This window comes from Eriocheir sinensis, chromosome 2 (genome assembly GCF_024679095.1).
Source record: "Eriocheir sinensis breed Jianghai 21 chromosome 2, ASM2467909v1, whole genome shotgun sequence".
In the NCBI taxonomy this organism is placed as follows: domain Eukaryota; kingdom Metazoa; phylum Arthropoda; class Malacostraca; order Decapoda; family Varunidae; genus Eriocheir; species Eriocheir sinensis.
This window is the reverse complement of record NC_066510.1, coordinates 24,565,532-24,575,706: the sequence shown is the minus strand read 5'-3', so window position 1 is coordinate 24,575,706 and position 10,175 is coordinate 24,565,532. Positions and strand designations below refer to the sequence as shown.

General features: G+C 47.1%; 1 protein-coding gene across 4 annotated transcripts in view; it reads left to right on the top strand.

Moving 5' to 3' along the window:
* Positions 1-10,175, top strand: part of LOC127001572 (titin-like) — a 148,919-nt gene that overhangs the window by 117,185 nt on the left and 21,559 nt on the right. For 3 of the 4 annotated variants that reach the window (XM_050866343.1, XM_050866352.1, XM_050866332.1), the window contains 4 exons: positions 6,370-6,533; positions 6,959-7,135; positions 7,683-8,017; positions 8,859-9,194. In XM_050866343.1, the coding sequence (XP_050722300.1) occupies positions 6,370-6,533; positions 6,959-7,135; positions 7,683-8,017; positions 8,859-9,194 (1,012 nt within the window). The remainder of the gene's footprint in view (positions 1-6,369; positions 6,534-6,958; positions 7,136-7,682; positions 8,018-8,858; positions 9,195-10,175) is intronic. The other variant, XM_050866361.1, reaches the window with a different exon arrangement.

The following is a 10,175-nucleotide window of genomic DNA, read 5'->3' as shown; positions in this document are numbered from 1 at the left end:
ATATCAGTAATAATGATAATAGTAAAAAAGTATCATTAACCAGAACATCATTTGCTCTACTAACCTGAATATTCTTTTTCTTGTGTTTTCCTGCTGCTGCTGTAGGTGGTTGTGCTGGTGGTGGTGATAATAGTGGTGGTGGTGGGCGGGGGACTGGTGTAAGACTGTGGGTGGTAGTGGAGGTGGTGGTGTGGGGGGTGTTCAGGCGAGTTCACCTGTTGATTAGTGTGGCCTTGAAGGAGAGGATACTGTTAATAGAAGTTGTAGCAGTAAAAGCAGTAGTAGTAGTAGTAGTAGTAGTAGTAGTAGTGATCACAATAGTAGTAGCAGCAGTAATGGTTGTAAACACGAACAGGTGGTCACAATACAAGAGTCTGTGGTCAGGTAGAGGCATTTGTGGGACTTACCTGTGCTGCTCCTTCGGCTGTTTCTTCCCTCCTTTGTACATCGAGAGAGGGAGGGAAGGAGAGAATAAGGGAGGCAACGGACGGAAGGAGAGGGAGGGGGAGGGAGACACAAGAGAGAGAGAGAAAAAAAAATACCACAGCCTTTGTTCGTCGGTGATTGAGATGTTTGCCGTGTGTGTGTGTGTGTGTGTGTGTGTGTGTGTGTGTGTGTGTGTGTGTGTGTGTGTGTGTGTGTGTGTGTGTGTGTGTGTGTGTGTGTGTGTGTGTGTGTGTGTGCTCAGCCGGCTAGGTCTTGCTTGTAATGAAGAACCACGAGGAGGGGGGGGGGGGGAGAAAAAGGAGGTGAATGAAACAAGGGAAAGATTGGAGGTGAGATGGACACGAGGAGAAAGAGAGAAGGAAGGGAAATGGAGGGCTTGCTTCATAACCTCTCACAGCCCCGCCCTCCATTCTCCTTTCCTCCGTACCTCCATCCCTCCTATCCTTCATCCCCCCTTCCTCCATTCTTCCATCCCTTAATTCATATTTGCATCACATGTACTTATCTTTCCTCATTGTTTTCTTTGCTTTCCATCATCTCCCTCATTTTTTTTGTTCCTGTCCTTCTTACTCCTCCCTCCCCTTTCTCGTCCAATCCTTCCAGCCCTTCCTATACCTGTTCTTTCTCCTTCCTCCTGACCTTCCATCATGCCCTCAATTCCCTCCCTTACATGTTTTTTTTTTGTTTCCCTTCCTCATGATGCCCTTCCGTTCCATTTTCCTTCCTTTATTCTCTCCTATCACCCTCCCACCCCACCCACCCTTCTGTCTCACCCTCCTTTCTACTCTCTTCTCCTACCCGACCCCTTTCCTACCGTCCCCCTCGTCCTCCACTTTACCACACACCTGCCGAGGCCTCAGGTAACCCCTCGACCATTTGACAAACAAGGCTTCGTGTCTCTCCATGTCCTTCGTGTGTTACCTGAAGAAATTACTGTTTACCTCTTGTTACGGAAGGTTAAGGGTAAGAAGTGGAGAGGGGGAAGGGGGGTTTAGGAAGAGGAGAGAGAGAGAGAGAGAGAGAGAGAGAGAGAGAGAGAGAGAGAGAGAGAGAGAGAGAGAGAGAGAGAGAGAGAGAGAGAGAATTGTGGCAAGATTATTCCTTGTATAATATTCCTTACTGAGAAGAAAGTTAAGTATAACCCTGATTCATGAGGCAACACAACTTACTCAGCACTCACCTGTCAACAAAAAATCCACAGGTATAAAATATTGAAATCTTGGGAAACGAGTATTTTTTTTTTTTCATTATTTAAAACTCGGTCTGTATTAACGTAGATTTTTTTCCTCTTTGATATAGATAGAGTAAGACATTTCAAGGTAGAGTTGCGCCTCCCCCCCCTTCCCCCACCTACCTATCTACCTCATTCTAGTTTACCTGCGTCACCTGCGTTGATGTGGACCGGATTACCTGAGCTCCTTGGTACGCCCCTCCACCTCGGCCCTTACGTCACCTCCCTGCGCTTTGCTAAGACCTCTTTCCCCTCCTCTCCCCTCCCCCTTTCACTCTTCTGTTTTGTCCCTCTTTTCTCCTTTCTTGGTTACGTTCTTCTCCTTTACTCCCCTCTCATCCCTCCCTTAATGCACCCTGGTTCATTCCCCTCCGTTTATCTCTCTTATTTCTCTTCTGTTTTGCTCCTCTTTTTCTCCTCTCCTGCTTCCCTTCTTAGTCTTTTTTCCCCCTCTGTCATCTCCCACTGTCTCTACTCTTCTCTCACTCCTTTATCTTCTCATCCCTTTCCCTCCCTTTTTCCTCTTTTTTTTCCCTCCTATCTTCACTCCTATCTCCTCTTTCCCTTCCTCCCCCTTTCTTCATTATTTCCTCTCATTTTCTGTGTTTTTTTGTTACGTTTTCCTCTTGCCTTTGACCTCTCTCTTACCTATTTTTTGTTCCCTATTCTCTTCCTCTTGGATCGTATGAACTTCCCTCATTCCTTTTTTTTTACCCTCTCTTTTTGTCCCTCTCCTTTGTCCGTCTCTTCATTCCAACAGCCCTTGTTTCCGCGTTAGTGCACTCGCAAACACACACACACACACACACACACACACACACACACACACACACACACACACACACACACACACACACACACACTCACCCACCTGTCAGCGTTCACCCAACGTGGGAGCTTCTCAACCTCGTCGGAATGTATGTGTATGTGTGTGTGTGTGTGTGTGTGTGTGTGTGTGTGTGTGTGTGTGTGTGTGTGTGTGTCCGGGTCACTCGCAGGTATCATAAATCTAAAGGTTGTCTTATTAAGGAGACGTGACATTCCATACCTTGAGGAGTGTGAACCTGTATTGTTCTGAGGTGACGAGGTGATGATTGGGAGGAAGGGGAGAGGAGTTACTTGAAGGGAGGTATTGACAGGAGGGATTGACGAAATAGGGCGAAGGGAGGAAAGGAGGAAAAGGGGCGGAGGAGAGATTAGTCTACCTTGTTACTAAATACTCTCTCTCTCTCTCTCTCTCTCTCTCTCTCTCTCTCTCTCTCTCTCTCTCTTCTCTCTCTCTCTCTCTCTCTCTCTCTCCTCTCTCTCTCTCTCTCTCTCTCCTCTCTCTCTCTCTCTCTCTCTCTCTCTCTCTCTCTCTCTCTCTCTCTCTCTCTCTCTCTCTCTCTCTCTCTCTCTCTCTCTCTCTCTCTCTCTCTCTCTCTCTCTCTCTCTCTCTCTCTCTCTCTCTCTCTCTCTCTCTCTCTCTCTCTCTCTCTCTCAAAACTGATTATAAGAGATAGTTTCGTATTTGATAGCCCGCAGATACTGAACGGACGCCACACAAAACGTATCGTATTGATTATATATGTTTTGAGATGAGCGATACGAGGGACGATAAAAAAGATGAATAATAAATAGTTACACGAATTAAATGTATGGGTAGAATTAATATTTACTCGAGAAGCTGCAGAAACTAATAACTTTTTTTTCTTTTTTTTTTCATTCTCTCTTCGTCAATCTTATCACATTGATGTAGAACAAGAAAAGGACGTCAAATCAAAGCAGCGATAAAAGAAATCAAAGCAGAGATAAAATGATAAATAAATAGATAGATAAAGAGAAGAAAAAAATCAGTGTCGTTGTATATCAATGACTGAGGTTCGAGAATAAAAAAAAAAAAAAACGAGGACCACATATCAAGCTCCACTAAAAGAGTATGTGACCACTGATTACCCTGATTGCTGCTACCTGTCTGCCGCCATACCTGATGAACCAACGTTGCCTAATACAGCCATATCGTGTACCTGCTCTCACCTTTGCTTTAAAACATCACGAGAACTTGTACACCAATCACATTCAAGTAACTTTCCGAACACAGACATATTATAGAGGGCTGTTCTTTTACCCTTTTTTGGTCTGCATGAACTGGTAACCGCGCGCAATGAGACGCATCGAGGGCCGAGATAAGAGAGATAAATAGAGATTACCTCGGTGGTCGTATCAGGGGTGTGTTGCCCACCGCTGCGCTAGATACGTGACGGGTAGCGCAGGATCGAATATTGGGCCTGCGTTGCATGTGTGTCCTGTAATCTTGAGCCTGTAGAAACTGAGAAAGAGCTTGCGTTCCAACCTCACGAATGAACAAAATGGAGTTGAACTGTGCTAAAAAGTAGTTGGCGAAGTGTCTGTACGAAAAAGTGGTTATCGGTGCGTGTCTGTGCGTACCTGTGTGTCCTCGTGGTGGGAATAGCTGCTGGTCCTATTCTCATTAGCGTCGCGTCCTTCGTGAGTCCTTCAAAATGCCGGGTGAGTGTCCCTCTGGCCTTTATCGGGTCATGGGAAGGTCCTTGGGGTAATCCCGAGACCATGAGTAGATCAAGAAATTACTTTAGTTACTGGGGAGGATTCAGAGCTCTTGTGTGGATCTGTGTTGATCTGTTTTTTTTTTTTATTATTAATTTGTAAAGTATCCACATTGTTCTGGATATTCCATTGAAGTATGCAACTACACATTTTAAACGTTTCTCACTTCAATATAGTCCTGTTTCATGTATCCAATTTGGTCCTTATTTCCGATTTGGTTCTTTATTTCCAATGCTATGAGGGTCCAGGGTATAAGGTGCATATGTGAACACGTGATATAATGATGCGTTAAGGGATGTAGCGGGTACAGTGCGTGGCAGTGGTAGTGGCAATAGAGGGGCCTCAGCTCGGTGATGAGTGTTAAGCTTCTGATTGCGAAGACAAGGGTCAGGTTGTAGCCACGGATGTCGCTGTTCAGATTGAAGGTCGTGGTCGCGGTGGTGGTGGTGGTGGTGATGATGATGATGATGATGATGATGGAAGAGAGACAGTAGCGTGGTGGTGATTGTAGGGCGGAGGGAGATAGTGAAGATGGGCATGGGGACGTAAGGAGTGATAAGGTTGTATAGATAGGGAAGTTTGTATTTTGGTGGACGTTTACGTGTATTAGAGAATGATGCGTCTTTTTTTTTTTTCTCTCCAAGATGTTAATAAAGACTAGTTCTGGTTCTTTTGAGAGAGAGAGAGAGAGAGAGAGAGAGAGAGAGAGAGAGAGAGAGAGAGAGAGAGAGAGAGAGAGAGAGAGAGAGAGAGAGAACACACCTGGCGACTGAGATACGTGTAGGTTAAAAGATATACACAAAGAGATAGCGACTTAGGACCTTGACCAAAACAACTCATTAACTGCAGGTGTGTGTGTATGTGCGTGTGTGTGTGGTAATGCAACTCGACCATTCCATTTATCTATCTCAAGCCGCGTCGTGTTACCAAAGGGCGCGAGAAGGAAGGTAAGGTATGCAGTCGTTACCGCCATTCAGTAGACACAAAAGGAGGATGGCGTAAATTCATCTATTGTACTTTGGGCGTTTCTGAGAAGGTTTCGTCAGTAGCCTGTGTGTGTGTGTGTGTGTGTGTGTGTGTGTGTGTGTAGCGCGGTGATATTTAAGGTTATTAATTATTTTTTCGTTTTCTTTTCACACTTAATCAGATAAACGTAATGAAGGAGGGATACTTTTATGTGTGTATTTGTAGCTGGACATTTTGTTCTATTTATATATATTATGTAAAAAAGAATTTGTATTAGTATCAAATTAAAAACCTGTATTGATCGACCTACAAAAATGATATACATGATTGAAACTGCAATAATAATAAGAAGAAGAAGACAAAGAAGATGATGAAGAAAAAGTAAATTATTAAAATATAAAAAATCAATATACAGTCATTAACACTCCGACTACGCCAGTTTCCCCGCAGTTAAAAATTTTCTTTGAGCCACGCGCGGCAGTGAGCGAGGAGCGAGGCGTGTTATGCAGTCCTGTTCAGAGGCTCCTGTTTCTTTCATCTGGACTGGCGTTTAATGTAGTCGCCCCGCTAAGAGAGAGAGAGCTTACGAGAGGAGAGACGCACGGAAAACACAGTGGATGCAATTTTCTTCTTTGTTGAGAGGAAAGGGGGACTTCGGTTTTGTCCAGAGAAGGTTTTTATCGTATACTGTGATAGGCGTTCAGTTTCACAAGCAGTATTTTTTTTATCCATCACCAGTTTCGTTAATTGCCATCACTTCCCAATATCGTCGCTTAGCTATTCATTATATTTCAAGTGCCATTGATTTTTTTTTTAGTAATCCCTTTTTCAGTTCCCTTTTTTTTCATCTTTATTGCGTCACATAACGATTAACAACACGCTTTGATGCTTAGATTTCGTATTTTGTATTGTGATTCGTTTTCCTCACTTTCCTTCCCTCTCTATTATCTATCTATCCATCTATTTATGACATACTCGCACAAACCTTATTTTACAGCAAGGGAATCAGTTCAAGGGCATAAAAAAGGAAACATATGAAAAAAAGCCCGCAAGTCACTGCTCCTAAAAAAGAGTTAGAGGAGTGGCCAAAAGATAGGTCAATTTCGGGAGGAGAGGTGTCCTGATACCCTACTAACGCGCGTCTCTTTCCTCTTCTGCAGGCGAGGTGGAGTACTTCAGCATCCTGGACAACAAGCCGGCGACCAAGAGCTACTGGGAGACGCGGATGCTGGCGACCATGGATGACGGAGGGTGGGAGAGTGTCGCCAACGTACGCTACCAGGCCCTCACAGCCGGGGAAGGGGTCATGCAGCAGCCGCCCCAGGTGTGTGTGTGTGTGTGTGTGTGTGTGTGTGTGTGTGTATTGTAATATCTGATAAAGGGCAGATGACATTGTGAGTATATATAAGAAGAGAAGGAAATTAATTAAGGTGGATGGGTGTGATTTTCTGTTATGAGAGAGAGAGAGAGAGAGAGAGAGAGAGAGAGAGAGAGAGAGAGAGAGAGAGAGAGAGAGAGAGAGAGAGAAAACACCAATAATAAAGGAAAACATATCTACCAAGAACTACATGAACAACGCCACTACCACCACCACCACCCCGAATAAAACAACAGCAGCAGCAACAACAACAGACTAACAAAATACGTATACATACAATAGCACCATCAACATGCAGACGGACGCACTTGTAGACGGACAGATACCCAGACAGACAGACAGACAGGCGGACTAACCCCCTCCCCCGACAGGTGCCAGACGACTCCCTCGCCGTCCCCCCGCCGCCACAGTTCGACAATTCCCCCAACGAATCCGAGGAGTCGTCCCCGCCTTCCCTGGACGACCCCCCCACCCCCGCACCCGACCCCGCCCCTGAGACCCGCCCCGCCAAGCAGTACGTTTACGGGGTGACCAACGCCCCGCCCACGGTGAGTTCCGGAGGATGAAGAATGGCACGCCCTTTTCACGCCTCCCTCAAGCACGCCTCTACGCACGCCTCTACGCATGACTCTCCCTCCGTCTGCCCTCCCGCCGCGCCCTGTCCTAGTGTGGCACGGTGATGGCTGACGTTGACTGTACCTCATTACTATACTACTATACGGCACCTGTATTTAGCCCCACTGTACTACACTTGATCTACAGTACTCTAACTACACTTGAACTATTACGTAGCCTACATCTGAACTGTACTACACCTCAACCTGTGCTACACCTCCACCTGTATCACGCCTCACCCCTACAACACCTCCCTCACCTGTGCTCCCTGAACCCTGTAATGTACACTCTTCCCTTCACACCTGGTGGTAGTGGTTGACGTAGAGAGAATAGCCATGACTTCTTGGCTGATGCATGTGTGTGTGTGTGTGTGTGTGTGTGTGTGTGTGTGTGTGTGTGTGTGTACAAGCAGGGCCCTTTTTTGCTCCGGGCTAGTAGTCGGCCTGCAGCAGCTGCCTGACCGTCCCTTCCTTCCCACAGGAAATGCGCGGCGCACGCATCGTGGAGACGGTGGCCAAGAAGCCCGCCTCGCAGGAGAACATCATCGAGGCGGAGATCCGCGCCCAGCAGCTGAAGGAGAACGAGATGCGGCGGCAGCAGACCGTCCAGAAGAACACGGAGGTGCGGGAGAAGGGCGCCTCGTCCCCCGCCAGCCACGACTCCGATGAAGGCTTCGTGGACCGCCTGGAGGTGACGGGCCCGCACCCCACCCTTGCCGCCGCCCCGGGCTACACCCACACCATCCCGGGCACAGACGGCGAGCCGGTCATCTATGACGCCGTCAGTCCGCCGCCCTCCGAGTACCTCTCAGACAGGTGAGTTTCACTAGGCCTCGCGCCTCTCCTTCACGCCCCGCCACGCCTCGCCGAGCACGCCCGGCAAGAAGCGCCGCGCCGTCTGGGGATAAACGGAAATATTGCTCGCCATTTGTGAGTTCATGAAGTTCAAGGAAGATGTCCGTGTGAGATGATTGCCTTGCCGGCCATTCTGCCTCCTCCTCCTCCCCCTCCTCCTCATTCTCTTCCTCTTGGAGTAGAGAGAGGGTGAGCGACTTTCTGCTCACACACTCGGAGAAAAATATTACACGAGTAAATCATCAGTTTTTGCTTCGCGTTCCACTGCCTTGCTTATCGTGGGAATAGAGACTACTGATGACACGGGAGGAAACGGAGGAGGAGGAGGAGGAGGAGGAGGGGGAAGAGTATACTAATCTAGTTGAGGTGTTTTCTCTATTTTGTTTGTATTCACGAAGATGATAATAATTGATAATTTTAATAATAATAATGATAATGATAAGATAAAAAGAGTAACAAAGAAAAATTAACTTCAAAAAGTTCCAGTCCGGTTCACTTTACTTTATATTACAATGTGTGTGTGTGTGTGTGTGTGTGTGTGTGTGTGTGTGTGTGTGTGTGTATTTTACCCTTCACCGCAATTTTTATGAAACTCCATCGCTGTCCCAAGTTTTTGTCATTACGAGTCCTTTTATTTTTCCTCTCATAATGTTGCAGAGAGAGAGAGAGAGAGAGAGAGAGAGAGAGAGAGAGAGAGAGAGAGAGAGACCGACCGACCAACCAACCGCCGCTCCCCCCCCCCCTCCCTCCCTCCCTCCCTACCGACCCCAGCACACCATCTAACCCTCTCTACCCTCTACAGGAGCACACCCACACCCTCCAACCCGCCGGTCACCATCACCACCGCTGCCGTCGCCGCCACCGCCATCGCCGCCGCCCCAACGAACGCCACGGAGGCAAGAATCGCTCTCGAGATCCGCGAACTCAAAGAACGCGAGGATGAGCTGCGCCAGATGAGGGAGATGATGTCGTCGAGGGAGAACCTTCTGGAGGACGAGGAGGTGCGGAGTTCGGCCTCGAGGGAACAGCTTATGGAGGACCACCTGACATCCCTCACCACGACTACTGACGAAGGGAACTTTTCCGAGTGTGGCGACCCAGCGTCCTCCGAGGATAAGAGTAGCGATGGATCCAACAGGTGAGAGAGGGAGAGGGAGAGGGAGAATAGAGTGTTAGCTTAGGAGGGTAGATATAATACTTGGTTGATATAGAGTCAGAAAAGGATAGTGTTGAATATAAGTGGATGAGACCAAAAAGAGAATAAAGAATGTAAAATGATTGTGGTCACTTGGATGATTGAAAGGAAAGGGCAGCATAGGAGATAATAGTGCATGGTGAAGAGAAATATAAGGCAAGGATAAGAGGGTTTATTAATGAGAAAGGGAATTTATGAGTTACTAAGGAGAGGGAAAGAAAGGGGAGTATAGAAGAGAGAACGAGAAGAAAGATGAAAAGAGTAAACTGGTGAAAAAAGGAATCGTGAAGGTACTAGATGCAAGTAAATGAACAGAAAGAGGAGCATAGGAGTAAAGCCGATAAGAAAGAAGATAAAGAGTAAGGTGACGGAAAAAGGAATCATGAAACAGCTAAGTGCTTGTAAATAAACGATAAGAAAAAAGAAAAAGAAAGAGAATCCATTACCAACATTTAAAACCCCTTGGAGTAAGACGATGAAGGCTGCGTCCCCAAGTCCTCCTAGTCCCTCCCCACCCCCTCCCTACGTCCCTCCTCCACCCCAACCCATGTCCCTTCCCCCGCCTCACCCAAAGCCATGCCCGGAGCGCCCCAGGACATGCACTTAGCGGTTCCCTGGCTGCTTCATGGTCCGTTCCGTGGCCCTCGGCGTGTCCTCAAGCTAGTATGAGTAATCACCCTTGACAGCAGGAGTGAGGAGGCGAAGGAGGAGGAGGAGGAGGAGGAGGAAAAAGAACCGGCAGATGGTTGTGGTGAGCGGCGATGTGATGTCAGTGGTGCATGTCCTTGGTGATGACGATGAAGATGATGTTAACGTAAATGATAATGACGGTGATAGTAGCTGAAAATAGTTAACTTGGTATTAGTGATGGAAAGGTTTCAGTAGCGGTGGTGGTGGTGATGGTGAGAATAATAAATATGGTGA